The sequence below is a fragment of the Cydia amplana genome, chromosome 15 (genome assembly GCF_948474715.1).
Source record: "Cydia amplana chromosome 15, ilCydAmpl1.1, whole genome shotgun sequence".
Classification (NCBI taxonomy): domain Eukaryota; kingdom Metazoa; phylum Arthropoda; class Insecta; order Lepidoptera; family Tortricidae; genus Cydia; species Cydia amplana.
This window is the reverse complement of record NC_086083.1, coordinates 9,111,264-9,134,562: the sequence shown is the minus strand read 5'-3', so window position 1 is coordinate 9,134,562 and position 23,299 is coordinate 9,111,264. Positions and strand designations below refer to the sequence as shown.

Genomic DNA, 23,299 nt, shown 5'->3' with positions numbered 1-23,299 from the left:
GTGGTTAGAGTAGCGCTACCTCGTTTCACGCAAAATAGGCACAATGGTTGTCGATTTGCGGAAAATGCCCAGAAGCACTAACTAACTTAGAATATTTGTAAGTCAGAGTCTGTGCGGAAAGAGGAGAGTCGTGGAATGTATGGGGCCAAATACATTCCACGACTATTCTCTTTCCGCACATACTCGTACTACTAAATTATAAATCTAATTTTAGGCTTGCAAGGACTTCTATCCCAGTCCTATTTTGATTTCTAAATGTATAAATAACCAGTTGTGTAATGCTGCCCATTGAGAGTCGATATGAATGTGCCCCGCGCATGCGCTCTCCCAGTTGATCTTGACCCTTAGGTGAGGTCCCGCGCCGGCGACCTTGTGCCCGCTTCCGTGACTCTCAGGGACCCGAAGGTTTGGGAGAATGTGGGCCCGATTCGGATTTTGTAATAGATATCTATTAGACATCGCCAAGATACGATAACGATATGTTTAAGATCTAACCTGTCAAATTTGACATTTCCGCGATTCTGGAGATACTTTTGAACGATTTCCACAAGATATTACTTAGAGATCTAATTCACATCTAATAGATATCTAACACGATCTATCGTAAAAGTGACATTGGTTGCCCGAATTGCGCTGCAAAAGAGAACTAGTTGAAATCTAAACCATAACGTGAATCTAGAATGGATCTAGTACGTGTCGTCTCTTGTGAATATCTTGAAGTTCGAATACGGCAGTGTGCCTCTTATTGCAGGTGTACGGACGGTCATTTGGTGCGTGATTGAAATTGATCGTGTTACGAGGAAACAATTTATTTTTCTGTCTTTGATTGGAGGTTTCTTTTTGCGCCGAGCGTTTATTTATTACATCATTGTTGTTGGCAACTTGTTTTATGGATGATCATTTGAAACATGAAAGAAGGATAGTGCTTCCTGTAACAGGAGCAATGAATTAAACTGTAGGCTGTACTCCTCAAACTGACCAACATTTGTTCAGCAACTTTTAAAAATTATGAATCCTTTAGACTTCCTCTTTTTCATACAAAATAAATATTGCCTTCAATGTACGCTGACATCAGTGTGTTTGACGTTGCTTGTCATGCTTTAAACATAACAAAATTTGCAATACGTCTTAGAATAAACTTTAAAGTGTAATAAAAATCAAAACATGAGTTATTTTCAAATGTTGCTGAACAAATGTTGGTCAGTTTGAGGAGTACAGCCTACAGTTTAATTTATTGCTCCTGTTACAGGAAACACCCTGTATATTTGTTCATTTTCTTTTGTGGTTTTGATTACAATTTCCTTTTAGTTAAAATCTGTGGGGTGTCATTAAAAAGTTTATTGGTATTGCCATAACGGAGGCGTAATTTCAGCGGAATTCAGCGGATTGAACTATGTTGGTTTCCTATTGGATAGTATTTGAAACATTTTAAGAAGGAACCTAACTGACAATTAAATCTATTTATTATGTGACCTGACACGCCATATAGTCATGTGAACTTCTTTCCCAATATAAAATACGCGTGTTACAACCAGCAACTAGTTTGCGTTCAATTTGTTACGTTTTAATCTAGACAAATGCAACCCATCCCACAGTGACCTCGAAACCCACTTAGGACCCGAAACATTGCTTAGGAAACCATTGTTGTTTAATAGTTTGAGCAAACAATTTGTTTATTCCTTTCTATATTACAATTTCGTTTCAAAATAAGCACTGAAGCGTATCAATAATTTATTTCAGTAAATAAGTGTCGGTTCATCGGGCACAATTAAATATTTTCCATTTCAGTAGATAAACGCTGTAATATTCTTAACGCATACTTCGCCGATTGTCTCGGGTGACCAGTATAAAAATTACTTTCCAATTAAGCTTAACTGTTCCAAACCTCCAGGTCAAATAATACTAGTGACGAAAAGTTAAAACAAAATATTTAGTGAAACAGGCAACTGAAAATGTTGGTCGTTAAGAGTGTTGGAGCGTAAAGTTTTATGCGTTTACGCGAGAAATATTAACAAAACATGTACGTATTTTGTTTATATATTTTAATTGTTTTAACTTGGTCTCAAATAGAAGAATAATAGAAGGGATAGTTAATGTATTGCCAGCATATATCAAAGTAGGTACAAGTCGTAATGTTTTTATGAAACATTAAAGTTAAATAATTTATTAATTAATTCCCTTAGAATATGTGGCCGTATCAAATATACACGCTAAGGGTATGAATTTAATAACATAAGACTAGACTTCGTTAATCCAGACTTTCCTAGAACAGAAATCCAAAAAAACATCGTAAGTAGAGACTGAAGTACGAGTAGTGTGACCTCTAGTGGAGAGGATTACCTACTCCTGGGGCCCTATTTGACAAGCGACGTTTGACGTATCGTGTTGAACTCCCGTTGAATCTGAACAATCCTGTGTCAGAATTTGACATGATAAGCAATCCACAGTTAGGTGACAACCAAACCAAACCATTATGAACCTTAAAGTAGTAATAAAACAAAGTTGATTTTTGTTGAATTATTGGTTGTACCAAATGATATTATCCGCACTTGATGAACATGAGATTCATTCAACTGTTGAATTAAAGTGGACGTGAAATCTGACAGTTGTACATGTCGAATAGGGGCCCTGGAATGTTCTAGATCTAGACTACTGCGACGATATTTATAAACAAGCGGGGACGAAAGCTCTTTCTAGGTTTTATGGTTAGGTACTTTCGGATTGGACATTTCTATTTTTAAAGTCTAACTTTAGATTTTGCCGTTTTTATATTATTTCCACTCAGAAGTCAGAATCGCGAGCTCTTTCGATCCTAATACGAGAAAATGTGTCCCCAAAAATTTTTTTTGTCCGCTTTGTTATGGTCATATTAGTTGTATTGAAATCCGTAACCAAATAGCGAGTTTATTAGTACATTATTGTCGAGGTTCGAAAGTAGCTACTTGCAGGCTGAGAATTCGTTTTAAACGGACGACCTTGGGAGTCCGTTTAATTGAAACCGAAGCCAGCAAGTAGCCTTCCAGCCGAGGCATATATAGTGCTTTTCTCAAAAATGGTGCAAGAAATAGAAATATTTTACAGAAGCAACATTCCAACTTTCACAGAAAAAAGTAAAACCATTAAAAAGATTTGCTTGCCGCCTTTAAAAAAAAAAGTGTTTTTTTCTGCTGAAAATACGCCAACGTATTTGAGACACCTAAATAGTCGCGGTACCAACATTATAATAATAAGTGCTGATCATCTGTTTGGCTGTTTAATGGACCTATGCAGCCTTCATTTGGCATATGGCCATTTAATGTTTTAAAACGTTTGGAACTCGTTAAATAATGGAATTTGTATGCAACATTGCAGTCCCGAAATCGAGACTGCAATGTTTTTAACTTTTTAATTTTTTGAATGACCATAAACTACGCACTTCGCGACCTATTTTTTAACCGGCAACGTCAACTTTGCCGTCCATTTTTGAGAAAAATATGTTTGTAGATCAAGCAGTGTATGTAACTGTACACAATTAGGTCAATTAGGCAAAACACTTGTCTGGCGTCTTTATGAACGTGCTTTCAGCTCGTTTTACAAACCCACACTCGTATTTTAATGCTGCTACAAGTAGCAGTCACAAAAACTATTATTATAAAACATAAGGTAAACGTACTGGGGCTCGTTTCTCAAAAGCTTGTAACTTGTAATACAAGTGGAAGTTCCTTTCTAACAAAAGCTGTCAAAAAGTGACATCCGCTTGTATTACAAGTTACAAGCTTTTGAGAAACGGGCCCCTGGTGCTCGACGCGGTACCAGTACATGTCATCTTGAAACTTAAGTCTTTGTCAATAGAGGTGACAGCAGGGTGTCATCTATTTGGTATTTAGCATGTCGAGCACTAATACGTTTACCTTAATATATTAGATTTAGACTTTAACTCACTTTACGTAGCTACATAAATATTGCTTACGTAGCTACATATATGTTTCGCATAACCGTGTAAGCGTGTAACACGGTGATGGATTGTCCTCTAAACCTATTATGCGACACTGAGGCGTCATCGCTCACCGAAATTTACGAATATTATACCCAAGCAAAATAACATTATACAGTGAAACCACGATAACATGAAACTCAAGGGAAACGCCAAAGAGTTCCTGTTAAGAAGTTTTCGTTTTATAGACGGTATCGACTTAGTGGTACTTGCACCATTACATTAACCTGGGGTTACCCGGTTAAACCTGGAGTTACCATGGTTATCCATAGCATTTTATTGGTGGCAACGAGAATGTCCCCTTATCTAGGTTCGAGTTATCGAGGTTCCACTGTATTATCAAAATTCGTGAATTAAAATGTCACGACATTAAGAATATTCTAGAAATCTTATCTATGTTAAGACGCATTCTAGTCATGCGTTAAAGAAGGATGCCAAAGCGCAAATATTATATTACAAACACAAAATTAGGAGCATGAGATACGAATATGTTTTTCTCACAAATTAAATTTCAAATCTCCGACTTTTTTGCGTTCTATTCTGTATTCATAACCGATATAGAGCTAGTAGATATAATTTAAAAACTAAACAGAAACATTGATTCAAGAAATACATTATAATCTAGAATAAGTAACAACATACCTGAACTATATAAAGTTGAAGTAAACTAATTTATGTGGGTTTGTATTTGTACAAGTCAAATAAAAAATGTTTATATAAACGAAAACAATAAAGTTTTTTTATGATATAGGAGGCAAATGAGCAACACAAGATTTTTTAAGCTTACTTTTTACAATAGGTATCAAATTTTAATATGTTACAGCATTTATGCGATACGGAGTTTGAGTTCCACTCATACATATTGCTCAGGCCAAATATGAAGACAACGAATTTTAAGCAATATTTTTCATATTTAAGTACTTACCACGTGTTTTACAAAATGTCGTTAAAAATTAAAACTACAATCATTTAACTAAAAGAAAACGTATTATCTTCATAATATTATGTATTAATTATATCCTTTATCTTTGATATAAAAACGCAAACGTTTTTAAAATTATCAACTTATCAACTTATTTTTGGTCCAGCCTGTATAAAACCAAGCACTAAGTTGTACGGAATCAAGTCTTAGGGCTCATTTAGACGACGCGCGAACTCGTATACGATTTTAGTTACATTGTGGACCATTGACGTTACATCAATTCAGCCGACCGATCAAATGACGCAATGTAATGAAACTCGCATGCAAGTTATCGCACCGTCTAAATGAGCCCTTAATTTACGTTTCGGCGACCTGCTTCAGGGCCAACTTTAAATTGGCTAATAAAATGTCAGATCCGGTCCGATATTTGCCCGCAAACGTCGAGCGGGGACGAATTTATAACCACCATTTGTCAGAATTACAACGTAAAGGTAACAGATGTTTTGATCTCCTTCATTAGGCAAACAAATAGCTTTTTCATCTTACCAGCTGATAAAGGCTCTCCTCAATGTTCAAAAACTGAAGACAAAGTTGCATTTTATCCACATGCGTAGCAAAGTAATGAAATGTAAATTTTGAGTTTCCTTATGTTGGCTGGTAGAATTGACTTTTAAATGATGATTTTGAATGATAAATATTTACCTAATAATATTAATTTTGAATTGATTTGGTCTTATTTTGTTTGATATTTTACAGTTACTATTTTCCTTTGCGTTGGTGTGGTAATAATTTCGTGTTTCACTCTAATTAATCCCGCTAATTTTGTTAAACCCTCGTGCCTTGAAACCCTCGCAACGCTATAGATTCCTTTTTTTATTTTGAAATATTTCGTTTGCTCGGGTATCAATATTAGCACGAGCTGTTAAACAACAACTTTGCCCCCTTGTAAAACAAATAACTATAGTCATTTATTAAGTAGGTATACTAGCTTCTAGACAAACGTGCAAATATCAACTTACAACATACTTTCTTATAATTTTACAACTCTAAGAAAAAATGTAGAACGTGTTACTAAAATAATTAAAAGCCTTGAACTTATACTTTGATAGTTTTAAAACGGCCACTAAATTAGCATTATATTCATGATTTTCACGAGCTGTTCATGTAACAAGTTAGATTTTTATACATTCTTGTTTACCTACTACTAAAAATTCCGAATAAAAATATGTTACGGCTGAAAAACTGAAATTTCGATGCCGCCCCTGCATTTCAAAGTCACCCCGGTTTACTCAGGCTGACAGTCTAATCTTATCAGTAAGTATATACCTAATTGTTTTCAATGTTTTCTTTCTACCGTCTATCATTAGATTAATATTATTGAGCTCTCACAAAGAATATTTCATCGTTGGATTTTACGAATGTTAAATTATTAAAATGTAAAAATTCTGAAGCAACTTCATTTCGAAGAAATCATAATTTGAAGTGTATTTTAGCTGATATAACAACATTTTACGCTCATTTGTGTGAGTAAATATGTATATTTGTATAAGGCTGCGGCATTAACTTAAGCTCATAGCGATTGAGAAGTGAATTAATAAGTCAGCATACACAGCATTTTTAAGTAAATTACTCAGGCATAGAAATACTACTTTCACTGAGTCATCTAAATAATCATGCGATCGATTGTACACACTTTTATAGTAGAAATTTTCTAAGATCACATATTTGACAGTTATAAAATTACCCCTATTAGGCCTATATAACTACTTGTAAATGAAGCCAAGTGACCGTTTAACTGATAGCCTTAACGACATAGTTTTAGAAGCAAAACATGATTGTCAAATATGTGATAATTATCTTGTGAGATTGCGCCGACTTTACGTTGACATTCGGATAGCTACTGTAGCTGCCTGTCAATTTCCTTTACAAAATGTGTGACGGATTGACCGTCATAATCGCGATAGTTGTGCGGCGGTGAACGTACTGATTTTAATTATCAAGCAAATTGACAGATACAGCGCCCGCATTAACTGCAGTGCGCAGTAACGTCGCAACTGTAATGCAGCTCCGAACGTCACCTTTATGATTATAACTTTATTAAATACTGTCATATACATTAAGAGGAAAGAGGACAACCGCTTCTCCATACAAAAGTAGTCCTCATTTTCCTAATAAGCTGGCTCTTGTTGGTAAGTATAGAAACTAATTATCGAGTATCGCTGCCAGGATGACGAGGCCTTACATTGCGTGGGCGTGGCTGGCGTAGCCGGGAAAGCCCTTGTCGTCGTACTTGGTATTTATATTCTGTATTTATTATTCAAAAGACATCTCCAAGTCTCTGAGCTTAAAAAAAAAACAAGAATCTTCAAAGTTCAATTCGGCGTCTGCTGGAAGATTAGTGATCGAACGAAAGATATTAAGTTGGCTAAAGTTAAGACAAGGTGAGCTCGGATTATTATGTTTTCGAAGAAAACATTCTTGTTTGTGTACGACTAATAAGACGAGACTGGTGTAAGTTTTAATTTCAATTTTAGTTTTATAATCTCGTAGTAATTCATCGAAACCGATATTTGTGTCCGGTAACAATTGTTACCCACTTCTGTACGGGCACGGTCTTTGTTAAGTCAAGGACCATATAATTGTTAACACGATTGTTAAGCTTACTTTGTTATATAAAGTAGTAAAATCAAAAGAAGGGGTCAGCCCAAACGCAGATTTGACGTCGTCAAATGCGTTTACAATTGCTATACGGGGTGCTTCCTGTAACAGGAGCAATAAATTAAACTAAAGGCTGTTCTCCTCAAACTGACCAACATTTGTTCAGCAACTTTGAAAAATTATGAATCCTTTAGACTTCCTCTTTTTCATACAAAATAAATATTGCCTTCAATGTACGCTGACATCACTGTGTTTGACGTTACTTGTCACGCTTTAAACATAACAAAATCTGCAATAGATTGCGTCTTAGAATAAACTTAAAAGTGTAATAAAAATCAAAACATGACTTATTTTCAAAAGTTGCTGAACAAATGTTGGTCAGTTTGAGGAGTACAGCCTACAGTTTAATTTATTGCTCCTGTTACAGGAAGCACCCTGTATATCAAAATTTAATATAATTATTTAGAATGCAAATCACTTTAATCAGCCATTTCAACGACGCATATTAAATTAAAAGCACATTATAAATGCCTTGCATCCTATTAGCATAGTGGTATGTACCTATACATTGCATAAAGCTACTTCTACATATGACGTTTTGGTAACAGTAGTTATAGACCAACCACTCCACAAACTTTGACCTTGTAATTAGCAATGCGGTTCACAACTGGTGTTACAAAGCGAGTTTACTATTACGCTCCTCTTACTCGTACCTACAGCAGAGATACTGTATTATGTATGTATATGTATGTATGTATGTATGGAGAGCGAAGAGTTGGACCATGTTGCAAACATCGGTAGAAATGCTCGCTAATATCGAAGAATTTCTGACTATGAAATATTAATCAAAATATAAACCTACGCAAGTTGTAACGTATTTTGTATTATGTACTTATATTAAATGTTTAATGTCATTTGTTATAGTTATGTATGTTGACATGTAGATACCTATTACTATTACCAATATAAATTAGTATGAGTAATTCACATCCACACCGGCCATGGATTAAATTATTGTGGCTGGAGTGACTGATATAATGATATTCCACATGAATTGTACACAAATTAAGCGGTAGGACTGGTAGGACGCTGTTTTCAAACGGAGGTTGTGTATTTAAGCCCCGGCGCGTATCAAAGAATTCCTCGGAAAAAGGAAAACACGCACGAAAAAATGATATTTACGAGTTATGTACGGTTAAGAGAAACGTGAGTAATCCCTGCATAATACGTTTGCATATAAATTTATAGATGCCCGTGTAGTCCCTAACCCGTATTTAGCTGCAAGGGAACTACGGCTTAAGTTTCTTGAATAATAGATGAGGCTTGCTTCCAGCAGTTTGAGGGATGTCGAATATAGCCAATCTTTATAATACGCTGCAACCATCACATTGATTACAAGATGGAGCATGTGAAGGGTACACAGAAATAACATCTAGTCACTCTGACAACATTTTTAGTTATCGTGGTTTGTAAGGAACGATGTACATAATTAACCGTATAATTTTCGTGTGTAACTGCCGTATTCGAACTTCAAGATATGCACAAGAGGCGACACGTACTAGATCCATTCTAGATACGTTATAGTTTAGATTTCAACTCTATTGCAGCTCAATTCGGGCAACCAAAGTCACTTTTACGTTAGATAGAGTTAGATATCTACTAGATGTGAATTGGATCTCCAAGTCATATCTTGTGGAAATCGTTCAAGAGTATCTCCAGAATCGCGGAAATGACAAATTTGACAGGTTATATCTCAATAATATCGTTATCGTATCTTGGTGGTGTCTAAAAGATATCTTAAATTATCTATTTCAAAATCAGAATCGGGCCCTAAGTGTTTTAAAGTGAGAAAAAAAGGAGTCATATTTATAATTACAGAGGTAACAGAAGCTGCAACAAATAGTTCATTAAACACTCTAGATTGTGAGATTAAATCTCTTTTTTTTTAATTGACTACTTAGACATGTTTTTTCCGTGTACCCTTCATATATTACAACTCGCGGTTGACAGTTCAATACACATCTTAGGTGTTCCTATACCTACTAAAGTTATTTCTTCAACCAGAAACGTCGCTTTTGACACTAACAGAGGGGCTACCGCGAACCAGGTACGACGTGTTGCATCTCTGTCGCACTTGTAATTTCGTACGTAAGTGTGACAGGGAGGCAACACGTGGTTCGCGGTAGGCCCTCAGATCATATCCATAACAAATCGATCAAATTCATAACCTGTTATTACAATCCAGAATATACTTCCTATGCTCATGTAAATTAAAAATATTTACAAACACTTTGTTGTAGGGATAGGGATGAACATGGGCTAATGCAGTGTAAACTAGTGTAGGATGCAACTCAGTAGTGTTAGTTGCAGAGTAGCACTAAACCACAGAATAAATAATAGTACTGACTACACACGTGAAATTCCACCTATGTCCGGTGATCTCGCATCTTTGTAATCTTCTTTAGTCTGTGGCTTCAACTTTTTTTTTATTCTTAGTTTTACAAACGGCTTCTGGACACTCGTGGAGACGATGCCAGCAAGGTATCTTTTTTTCATAAGTATACAATTTCTTAGCTTTCTCTGATAGCAGTTGAGAAAGCAAGATATTTATGGATAAAACAATATCCTAAATCTGTAGCAATAGTGAATAAGGGTACAAGTCTCGCGCAGCGCAGGTGTAAAAGGGTGTAAGTTCCACGTAATACCTTATGCCCTTCTACAACTATTAGGGGTCATTTAGACGGTGCGCGAACTCGCGTGCGATTTTAGTTACATTGCGGACCAGTGAGGTTACAACAATTCAGCCGACCGATCAAATAACGCAATGTGATTAAACTCGCATGCGAGTACTCGCCCCGTCTAAATGAGCCCTTAGTCTAGCTGCGCAAGACTCACCCTTTTTCACTAGGGCCACAGAAATATTTCCTAAAATAACATTCCGCTCACTTTGGTCTCTAGTGCATTCTATAGGTACATACGTACCTATATGGACTAGGTCTTCTATTCTGTTACAATTCTCACAAAGGTCTGGATCTCATGGCTTCAACTTTACCGACGAAGTTTCACGGCCTCTTCTAATTCCATTGTAACCTCTAACATTAACATCAATAAATATTGCCCAGATGGGCGACTGAGCTTTGCTCGGAAAACATATAAAAACTCAAAAATGCGCGTTTTCCCAGAGATAGGACCTAGCTAGATCGATTTTTTGCCCCCGAAAACCACCATATCGCAAATTTCATCGAAATCGTTAGAGCCGTATATAAATAAATATACAAGGATTGCTCGTTTAAAGGTATTATTAGATACCTCAGTAAGCACCTTCCCGAACACGGTCGAAGGCGAACTTGGCCTTGGGCGCGCCCCGGTTATCCTGGCCCGGCCCGGTTCTAAACTTGGCCCACTTGCATCAAGGCCACCCGGGTATTGCTACGTTACGTCTTTGATTACTGTTTTATTGTGTAATGTGAGTTAATATTGCCGTAGATAATCGAATTTAAACTGTTGTGAGACATACTAACATTGAATAATTTTACGGTTTAGACACACTTGTTTTAAGTCACTCGCGCGCCATGTTTCGGAAAGCCCAGTCTACTTAGGTAAAACAAGTGAGTCTAAGCCGTAAAATTATTCAATTGCCGTAGATATTTTTCTCGGTTTATCTATCACATAATTATAGCAAATACGAGGGCAAATAAAATCTGCAAATTAAAATGAATGTACTTAAGTGTTCTTTCCACTGTCTTCTTAATTATTAATTGCGACGCTTTCTTACACTTAAGTCGAGTTAAGATATTTTATTATTTTTTGTGGAAAGGGAAAAACCATTTATTTAAATAATTAAATATAAATACAAAACTAAATTAAAATAGGCCCTTTCTTAATCCGTTTTAGTGTGATGTTCTAACTTATTTGTTGAGTATTATTTTCAGTTAATTCTTCTGTCTATTACTTTAGTCATCTTTACTTATGAGCACCATGTAGTTAAAACAAAAATACGTTATAAATTTAAATACAGTTTCCACTGAGCCCAGAGCGACTGGTTAGATCATTTTCCCAAAATCATAATTTACCTGTAGCATAATTTCTATTCGCATTTTTTCCTATTCTTAATTTACATCAGACGCATTAATTCCTAACATGATTTTTCCATTCGCATATTTTCCCATTAGACAATTTAGCCACTAACAAATATTTCTGGGCGGTTTGCCCTTCGGGCATCTGAAGCTACCTAACCTATTAATTTAGTGTGACGTCCATGAAAACATTACACTTTGGGGAAAAAAGTGTAGGTAGGTTAGGTTCGTTAGGTAGCTTCAGATGCCCGAAGGGCAAACTGCCCAGAAATAGGAGCCCCGCGAAGCGGGGCTCCGTCTAGCTAAGTCGTAAAATAAATGTTTTTTTTTTAAAGAAACAGTGCGGTGGGACCATGGTAATATTATCGCCTAAGAAATAAAAAGAATGCGAATAAAACGACTTGGAAAGTATTAATTATGAGAAAAACTTAACCTAGGAATTAATGCGTCTGGTGTAAATTAGGAATAGGAAAAAATGCGAATGGAAAAATCATGTTAGGAATCTGGTGTAAATTAAGAATAGGTAAAAATTTTAATATAAATTATGCTACAGGTAAATTATGATTTTGGGAAAATGATCTAACCAGTCCCCAGAGCACTTGGACGACTCAAGGAAAGGCAAAAATAAGACTCTTTTTTAATTTAAAAATTAGCTACAGGAATGTCTTATCAAATGTGCAAGACGTTACAATACTCAAAGCGGACGTATCTCATTATGTGGAAAGCTTTTTGTTAAAGCTCTCCTCGCTAATGAAAAGAGAATGACGGGCCTTGCTTCTTCGAGATTAATGCTGTTGACATCGAGCTTCCCGGATAAAATGATGGCCACGTTTCAAATACAAGGGCTGATTGTTGTATTGTTGATTTTTTTAGGGTTCCGTACCCAAAGGGTAAAAACGGGACCCTATTACTAAGACTCCGCTGTCCGTCCGTCCGTCTGTCACCAGGCTGTATCTCACGAACCGTGATAGCTAGACAGTTGAAATTTTCACAGATGATGTATTTCTGTTGCCGCTATAACAACAAATACTAAAAACAGAATAAAATAAAGATTTAAGTGGGGCTCCCATACAACAAACGTGATTTTTGACCGAAGTTAAGCAACGTCGGGCGGGGTCAGTACTTGGATGGGTGACCGTTTTTTTGCTTGTTTTTTTTTGCTTCTTTTGCTCTATTTTTTGTTTATGATGCGGAACCCTCCGTGCGCGAGTCTGACTCGCACTTGGCCGGTTTTTTTAGATGTGGATAAAATAACAGTCCTAAGCTAATATAATTATTAATTAAACATATTATAGTATAACACGTTAAACTATCGCATTTTGTACACATATCTAGTTACACAAATGGGTCTACGGGTCGGGTATATCGCGGTAGACCCGTTTGTGTAACTAAATATATTATATTTACGTAGAAATTTTACTTGTTTTTTGGTTTATTTCTCACTGCACCCACCTTGACGCCTTTCTGTTTTGTCCCATGGTCTATGATTGATAGGTAGAACATGTCAGTGGCATTAAGTCCGCCTGTTGTAATCTTTGCATGTGCAATAAAGTTTAAAATAAATAAAGAAAGGCTGGTTCCCAATTTGGGTCAAAAAAATGTATGTAATTTTTTACGTTGAGTTCCGATCATATCATACGTTTTTGATAAGATTTTTTAGGACATACGCTAAAATTGCGCTTATTATGTACAGAGCAGGGAACTCTATCTATTACCCAAATATGTATTATCAAAATCCGACGATAAATAACATCGACTATAAAATAAAAATCTGCCTACAAATGTTACTGGGTCAATGACAAACATTACTAAAGATTCTAAAGATTCGTCCTTTATATCGGATTAAGGAAGAAAACCGAGTAACGTTTTCTTAATATTTATGTTCCGTAAAGTAGCATTATATCGATCTGTTTTGCTCCGGTTGTGCTAAGCTTGAGACCCTTCTGGAAATCTGGTGACAAACAGTTAAACATATTGCTTATAGTATTAAAGAAGTTTTGCCACATCACATCACATCACACAAGCAAATAATTTAAACATTGTACTCCTCAAACGGTACGTAAAATTTTTGATTAACAACTTTTAAAAATTACGAATCCTTTAGATTTCGTGTTTTTCATACAAAATAAAATCTTGTTATTGGTAAGGTGCAAAGTCGGTGGAGGGGGAAGTGGCGCTGATCGTCACAAACACAGGTAATCTTATGTAATGTCCGACATTAGTACTAGCGGCAGCCGCTTGAACTAATTTTACTCCATAAGAATTAACGTAGAAAGTCCGACAAAATGAGGGCAGCACCAGTCGTGCACATAGCGAATAGTTTCGTCTAATGATGATAATAGGACCGGTAATATCATGACGTATTGATAATGATGACTTATCAGTATTCCGGGAATCACGTCTACTAATTTCAATTTTCTAATCAAGAGCCTACTAATTTGGCCTAAATGGCTTAATTGACAGATCGCATGCATACATTGGGGTTCGCAATCATCAATATTGTAGGTATTATAATAACTCGATAGATATTACCGGATAACTATATGATTGATTGATTAATTATACATTTATCCGGTATGGAAAGATTTGAAAATATTCAACAAATATCGGATTTATTTAGCTGCAAAACAACAGGTTCTTGAATTGAATATTATAAAAAATACATGCCGGTATAACTCCTTATACGATATGTGTAACCAATATGTAGGTGTGTGCTTCGCATTTTTGTACGTGTCCATGCATATCAAACGTGCTTGAATCCTTAAAAATGGGAACCACGTTGGAAAAAAGTCGAAACCGAATAGATTACGGCCTGATTCGAACTCTAAGATATGTACGTGAAATATTAGATCTAGATACTTATGACGATACGAAAATTTGTATGCCAAACTATAGATATAGGTTCTCGTACAACGGGTACCCGTTGTCTGCGCTCTAGGGACTCACGGACGCTAATTAGCGTGAGCCCGGGCCGCGAACGGACCGTAACTCAACTACAATACCAACTTAAATGGGATTTATATGGTCGCAGTGCGAACTGCCAATAGGTATGAGGTATACAGGTTGGGTTGACCCAAAATTATTTATGTATATTTGATATGCGGCATTGTTAATGATTATGATAATATTATGATAATTATAAAAAAAAACGTTTGCGTTTGAGTAATAAAGTCAAAGAAGAATATTTTGAAGATAACGTTATGTTTTAGTTTAATGATTGTAGTTTGAATTTTTAACGACATTTTGTAAAAGACGTGTTAGTAAGAAAAATATTCCTAAAAAGTCTTTTTCAACGTATTTATCGGCCAGCCTTGTACAATGTGTTTTATTAAAAAGTAAGTCCGACGCCGTAGTAAAGCGATTTAAACTTAGTTATTCTGGCTATTCATGCGTACCTACTGCGATGCTTGTTAGGGTTCCGTAGCCAAATGGCAAAAAACGGAACCCTTATAGATTCGTCATGTCTGTCTGTCTGTCCGTCTGTCTGTCCGTCCGTATGTCACAGCCACTTTTCTCCGAAACTATAAGAACTATACTGTTGAAACTTGGTAAGTAGATGTATTCTGTGAACCGCATTAAGATTTTCACACAAAAATAGAAAAAAAACAATAAATTTTTGGGGTTCCCCATACTTCGAACTGAAACTCAAAATTTTTTTTTTCATCAAACCCATACGTGTGGGGTATCTATGGATAGGTCTTCAAAAATGATATTGAGGTTTCTAATATCATTTTTTTCTAAACTGAATAGTTTGCGCGAGAGACACTTCCAAAGTGGTAAAATGTGTCCCCCCCCCCCCCTAACTTCTAAAATAAGAGAATGATAAAACTAAAAAAAATATATGATCATGTAAACTTCCACCGAAAGTTGGTTTGAACGAGATCTAGCAAGTAGTTTTTTTTTAATACGTCATAAATCGCCTAAATACGGAACCCTTCATGGGCGAGTCCGACTCGCACTTGGCCGCTTTTTTTTACATACGAATACTTAGAACGAATATACCTAAACCTAACCTAACCTAACAGCAAATGCTCACGTGACAAACAATCGTATTATTGTTCAAAAATCCCAACATACTTTCAACTAGTACAAACTTGAAACCGGTGTTACAGTGAACTGATACACCGCTAGTTAAAAGCCAACAGGAGTGGTCATTTCTCCATACAAACGTACTCGACTGTTTCCTCCGTGGGTTTTGAAGCTAGAGCAATGATTTTTTCAACACAGATTAATATTGTCAATATCTGTGTCGGACCGTTTTGCTTTTTTTTATATTTTATGTTTTTTAAGGCGCTAGAGCCCCTCAAAAAATGCCCAAAATGGCCTAATTGACTATGCCGCAATGAGAGGCGTGGTATTCAAAACTGATATCAATTAGCCAAAAAAGCAAAACGGTCCGACACAGATAATTTCATAATCATTTAGATTTCCAATATTGGTTACGATTGGTTAAGTTTTGGAGGATGAAACAGTCGAGTACGAAACCTCGATTTTTGAGATTTTTACGCAGGATTTTTCACCTTGTCCTTATCGCACTAGTTTTAGGAGCCGCTTCCGTTAGCGAGACGGGTATATTTACCTAAAATATTTAAATCTCAGCTCCTGTTTCGTCTTAAAGCAAGGCTGGACTATAACCCTTTAGCGGGCAAAGCTCAAAAAAATCCTCAATTCAAGCCTCATCGCCAATCTATAGCACAAAAAAAAATTTACAAGAAAAAAATACAAAAACCCTTGCCCTATAAAGGGATAAACGACCAGTAACTGAACTACAACACGGACTTAAGTTGAATTTCTGCAGTCGCATTGCAAATTGCGAACTAATACGTCTATACAATGTGTGCCAGTGCTCCGGACAAATACTGCCTATGCGAATTTTAAACTGTATTTTTGCAGTTAAGTTATTTAAATATATAAATAAATGAATAAGACAATAGCTAAGTGGATTTATTTTGTCAGTTTATTAATGTATAGTTCGGTAATGTGATCATTAAATCTGAATTCTTTTACACATTAAATCCACCTTTTGTATATGCCACCGTAAAATTATAAACACTCGTCATATTATAATCTCGCTAGTTACATTATAAACTGACGGTATAATCTAACCTAACCTAACCTACGTTAGATTATAAACTAACGGGTTCACAATCTTACGGTATCATATATATTGTGAAGATTGAAGTAAATAAACGAATACAAACAATTTTTACCGTTGTCATTATTGGACTGGCACCCCTTAATTAAATTAATAAGGTATGCTACACGTGCTTCGGTCTTCCGTGAATTATTACGAGTATGTGCGATTTTAAAAGCTATAGCCAGCTTAATTCTAATTATGAATTCCGCTTTACTGTAGGTTACTTGCAAATACTTGAACAAATTAAATTATCATTATTTTCTAAACAATCATACCTAATTTATTATTTTACAATTATTATTTTCTAAACAATAATATTTAAAATTACTGATAAGTACCTACACCGTACGCCAAATCAAAATGATAGAGTTAGGTAGTAACATAGGTACTTATTAATTATTATCTACTTAATTATTACAGAATTAGTACCTATAAATAAATATTTAAATTAATTAAGTTATTCAACCACATAAATTTGTTTATTGCATAGTTTTTATTACATTTTCATCCGCTTAAATTATATTTACGCCTCTCCTTTACCATGTAGACATAGACATAGACATAGAATTTTTTTATTCAACATCACGTGAAATGGCATTTCTGATGCTTACTGTACCCGCCTGCTGACTGTACCTATATAGCGCTCGAACGACGCAAATAGAGTTTCAACCAGCTTAGTCCTCTCCAAATGAAAATGATTCGTGTTCGTATTAAATACCAGCAACCGTGGAAACACGTGCCGGCATGCTATCATTCCATTCCTCGGGATATGAAACATGACTGTATCACTACGGATATGATAGGTACGGCACGAAATCAAACCGAATGAAAATAGAAATAGAGTTCAAATTAATTGCTAAATAAATCATGGAATTGGCAGACGATTATGTTGTATTTATATGCATGGTTCAAATTTTGGTATTCATCAGGAAGTGGTTTATTTTTAAATTACAAGATTTGAAGCAATCAAACAAATAAATAAATATTTTAAGCACTACGCAGTGAAGCTAAATTAAATACAAGTGTGTAAATATATCTGATCACGACTGTACAAACAATGCAGTTCCGGGTCATGTTTATTATATCGCTCAAAAGATACCTATCTAAATACAAGCTGGTATAATTCATTGAAAGATCCTACTGACAAGGATAGTTATATCAACCGACAATGAATAATAATATCTCCCTTTATAATTTACTATCTATTGTTAACCTTTAATTAGAAAGCATTTCTAGGTTTAATTTTTACATTGTTTCTTATTTTTCCACACACTAGTATATACTCGAACCAAAAATCCAAAAAAAAAAATACGCGTCCTAAATACAGTACTTTATTGTAGGTATATATCACTTTAATACTGATTCGTCATTACGGTATTAAAAGCAATAGGACATAGTTTTATAAAACAGCAACTCAATTTAGTAAGGTCATATAGGCTATGCCATCATTTTTCAGCCAGCATATGCCATTTAAATTTAACCTAAAATCCTTAAAAGACATAAGTTACTATGGTTTTTACAGAACATATGTTCTTTTGAAAATGAGCAAGGAGATATTAAACAGAAGCCTGTTGAAGAAGAAGTTGAAGCGAAATTAAGAGCCAACAGGAGCTGAGATTTAAATATTTTAGGTAAATATACCCGTCTCGCTAACGGAAGCGGCTCCTAAAACTAGTGCGATAAGGACAAGGCGAAAAATCCTGCGTAAAAATCTCAAATATCGAGGTTTCGTACTCGACTGTTGCCTCCTCCAAAACTTAACCAATCGTAACCAAATTTGGAAATCTAAATGATTATGAAATTATCTGTGTCGGACCGTTTTGCTTTTTTGGCTAATTGATATCAGTTTTGAATACCACGCCTCTCATTGTGGCCTAGTCAATTAGGCCATTTTTGAAGGGCTCTAGCGCCTTAAAAAACAAAAATATCAAAAAAAGCAAAACGGTCCGACACAGATATTGACAATATTAATCTGTGTTAAAAAAATCATTGCTCTAGCTTCAAAACCCACGGAGGAAACAGTCGAGTACGTTTGTATGGAGAAATGACCACTCCTGTTGGCTCTTAATTCGTGCCCGAGGGATTAATAATTTTATTAAAACAATCGATTTCATTACATTCCACCTTGTACAAGGAAAGTTAACTTGTTTGACTTGAGAATTACTTTTTAATCATACACCTTTAAACGAGCAATTCTTGTATATTTATTTACACCAATGTAGATAGGTATATATATTTTTAGGATCTCGGAAACGGCTCTAACGATTTCGATGAAATTTGCTATATGGGGATTTCCGGGGGCGAAAAATTGATCTAGCTAGGTCTTATCTCTGGGAAAACGCGCATTTTCGAGTTTTAATATGTTTTCCGAGCAAAGCTCGGTCTCCCAGATATTTATTAATTAATGTTGTTGTGTTGTTGTTGTTTAACTGTTGTGTTCCGGATTAAGGCCGGTTATTTACTAGGGCACTGTTCGGCTTTTTTTTTATAAGAGTAGTCCGCATATAAAAGCTTAATATGTAATCACTTTTATTATCAGAAAAGTATATTAACTGAAACCCAGCTTTTATTATCATTTAGAACCTCGGAGTCAGTAAAAATGAAGTTATTTTCGGCCAATGTATAAATATAAAAAGTATACCACCTTCGACATAGTCGTTTCGATGCTATATATAGTATAGTGGAATAAATATGCCTACAATACAATACAAATATTATTTATTGCTAACCAATATGAAAGAGAACATGACATACAAATTAGCACTTAATTTAAACTACGGTAGACAACACCTAATACGGTGGTAATACGTATTTAAACACTAAACATATCAGTTATTACTTGTTTATATTTTTTAACAAAAGCGTCACTCACCTATGAAACAACAAATTTAACTCGTCCAAACACAATTCTGTATCGTCTAATGAAAATAAAGAATTAAATTAAATTGAATCACCCAACACTGCACGAATATTTAAAAACAAAACGTGTAATCGTAACAAAACACGTAGAATAAACTGAGAACAATCTGAAACTGGCGGAAACCATATAAATAACAAACGCCAACCGTTATCTCTTACGTCCTGTAAAAATATTAGGTACTATTAAAAAAGGAACGATTCCAGCGAAGGTCTGGGTTAATTTAACATCCCTTGTGTAACAGACAACCAATTTATAAATGCTTAAACATGCCTTCAAGCATTAACTTACAAAGAGAGAAAATGTTGTTAGCTCAACGTTACACGATTAATAGTTCTTTTGCAACAAAATTACTATGTAAAACAAAGTATTTTAATTTTGCACGACCTTGAAATAAAACGGTTGCCAAAAGGACTTTGTTACCTATTTATTTTGGGCTTTTGTAATATTTTAAGCAACGCAGATATGCAAACTTTGTTGATATTAGTTTTCATTGTGTTAAAAATATTGCTTCTTATAGATTTTCGAAGTCACCGCGGAAAACATAACTTTCAGAATAATTCGATTTTTTTTCTATTTGTTTGAGCATTTTTTCTATCAAAACCGTAGAACAATTACGTAGTTTTGATAAATCAAAGTCATCTACATAGATCTATGCGATTTTACCTCACAACGAACTTAAACATCACTCTATTTTTAACGCAAAAAATTTAAAATTCTTCAATAATTTTATTATAAAAATCCTTCTTAAATAAAAATACAGTATAATTTTCCCAGAAAGAAAACCACGTATAGTTCGAAAAAAGAACGCACTAACCTTCGTTAGCACAAACCACGTAAAGTTCGAAAAAAGAACGCACTAACCTTCGTTAGCACGCGTCTCCCTCGAGTCGTCGACGATCAACAGGTGGGGTCGACGCGCTCGCGCGAGCTCGTGCTCGGCCGGGACCGCGGTGCTCCCGTGTCTCGAAACGCCCATATCGGCCGGCGGTCTGGGCGCGAGTGAAGCTTTCCCAACGCACCCTTACTACACTGCTGACAACCCCTATTCGAATTCGCTCTCGACATCACTACTACATCTCGAATCGTCCATCCTTCACTGATTATATTAAACGTAAAAGAGCTGGAAAGTTTTCTACAACAGTGTTTCATCGGTATCGAATACAGAAACAAGTGAAATATATTTATACGTGTATATCCTTGAATATCGTGTTCCTTCGTAAACTGGCTGACATAGTACGTCAGATGATATCGCTGGACACGCTTTGGCATTGACATTACTGTTTGTATCGACCGATAACGAACGTGAAATGGAATTGTGCATTTTAAATGCTTATTTGAGCGAACTTTTCGGGTCGCTGAAGTTTTTACACAGTCAAGAAAATGTTTTCGCCTGAAATATTTATTAGCTGCTGAGATGTAGTAATGTTTTCATGCAAGAAGAAACATTTACTTACGAATATTGTTTAAAACAAAATCGTTTGAATAAATATACTTATATCTGAAGTACGTTATCGTCGTGACCTAGACCTCTAATTCATTATTTTCAATTTATTTTTACAGAAAAAAAAACTATTATTATTTTCGTTAACTAATTTATTTGTCTTTGAACTTTAAAAAATATGGTAGTACAAGTACATAACACAAGCACAAGTATAATTAAAACACAAGCATTTTATTCAAAAATTATGGTTGCTGGGTGAAACGAAACTAAAAATATGAAAACTTGATGATATTTAGATCAGCGAACTTTTTAAAGGATGGAACGTCATAGAGTGGTTTATTTTGTGTTTAATATTAAAAGCTTAGTCTTAGAAGAGAAACTCTAAAGGAATTTCACTTTAATTTAATCTCACTAAGAACTAAAAGAATCCGCCCTTCATCTAACTCAACAAATCGTATGGGATTTGCTTAGATAAATCAAGTTCATTGCCCTTTTATATCATCTACATTTCTACACACAACATTTTCATTGTCAACATCAACCTACATGAACCACGCTTCTACATTTGGGGAATACCATAACGACTGTATAAAAAAATATGGTTGTCTGTAAAGTAGGTTTACGGACGATAATTTTGCGTGGTAAAGTCATAGGAAAACATTGATGAAAAATTGCATACTTTTATTTATGAATTGAATTGAATTACTATCGACGTGGCCGTAACGTTACCATGGAGATCTGTCCACAACGTTACCATGGACATCTGTCCACAACGTGACACTTTTTCGTGCATGCTACCGGTGTTCATCGATTTATAAGACGTTATCACGTCAAAATATCTAGATTTTTATATGTAGGTATTCGTCATACTTTGAAAGAGTTGTCTTACTGATTAGTTTTAATGTACCTAGGCTATTTTGCTTCAAACATGGTTTCCATTTCATTGAAACGCCACCAAAAATAGCTCGCAAAACAAAAAAGTCGGATACTTCTTAATAACTTGTTAAGATCCAGGACAGTTTTGTGTGTTTATGAATTTGGGTCATATTGTACCTAGTAATCTAACACACGAAAATTCACAAAAAATTTGAGACAAACTTACGATCAATCTATGCCCTAAGTGCTCAGAGAGGCTATTCGTTTCGCTTATCGGGTGTGATACTTTAGACTACTCCGTACCAGGCGTGTCTCACTCCCCGATTTCGTCGCTTTGCTACAGGTAGCTAAAAGTACATCCGTTCGGCCCCAATTTTGGGGAAAGCCATAAGCCGCGCGTGGCGCTGTCGCCACCTAGCGGCCATATCTGTGCTGATCGTAACAGACGCGTTTTGTTAGAGAGTGAGTCTTCTGTACTTAGTACTATTATTTATTCTGTGTCCGTACTAGACTTAGAAGTATATAGATAAGTCTCGGGTTATATTTATGTGTTATCTCCGACATATATAGGACATAGTTCATGGGGATTTCAAGATCAATTTTTACTATATGTATACCTAATACTAGGTTCCTCTGCCTCTGGCTTGCCTTAGCTGGCCGTTTCGTGTTCGTTCTCAAGGTTAAATGTGCCCCTTATGTACATCTCATTAGTGTCACAAAAGCATCTACGTGTTGGCTTCGGCTCCACGCACGCTTCCCAAATGTCCGGACCATTTTCCGTTTCCGTTTGTGGCGTGTCTTCTTCTTCTTCCTCGGTCCCTCATTGCTGAGAATCACGACCGTGTGTGCTCCGTCTCCATACTGTGCGATCATAAGCCACATGGGTCACGCACTGCATGTTGCCGCCAACCACCCTCTTATTTATTTATTATTATAATTATAGTTTTTCCCACTAGAATGGCGATGCGACCAGGGTACGTGTCGCCGACGGTTTTGAGCAAACGCTCGCATGCTACTCGCCCGCGCTGACCGAAAACGAAGTAAACATGCCTTTTTGCGCCACAATAACCTGATTAAGAAGCCAGACATCAAATCTGTCTATAGGAGGCGTATCCATTCACCAGGCACACAAGTTTTTACTACCGTTGCGCGAGTGTTAGTAAATGTGGAGAGGAACGAGCGGCGACACCGGTTCCTATACTAACTGCGCGCGATAGCCATTCTAACCTCTTTAATAATGTTCTGTGGTTTTTCCCGTAATATATTAATTAATCTTAAAGTAATGACAGACTAAAC

General features: G+C 35.7%; 1 protein-coding gene across 1 annotated transcript in view; it reads right to left on the bottom strand.

Moving 5' to 3' along the window:
* The window catches only part of LOC134654566 (synaptotagmin-10-like), a 101,692-nt gene extending 80,646 nt beyond the window's left edge, over positions 1-21,046 (bottom strand). Inside the window, exon 1 of the mRNA XM_063510032.1 lies at positions 20,548-21,046. Coding sequence (XP_063366102.1) covers positions 20,548-20,662 — 115 coding nt within the window. The 5' untranslated portion in view covers positions 20,663-21,046. The remainder of the gene's footprint in view (positions 1-20,547) is intronic.
* Between the last annotated feature and the right edge of the window lie 2,253 nt (positions 21,047-23,299).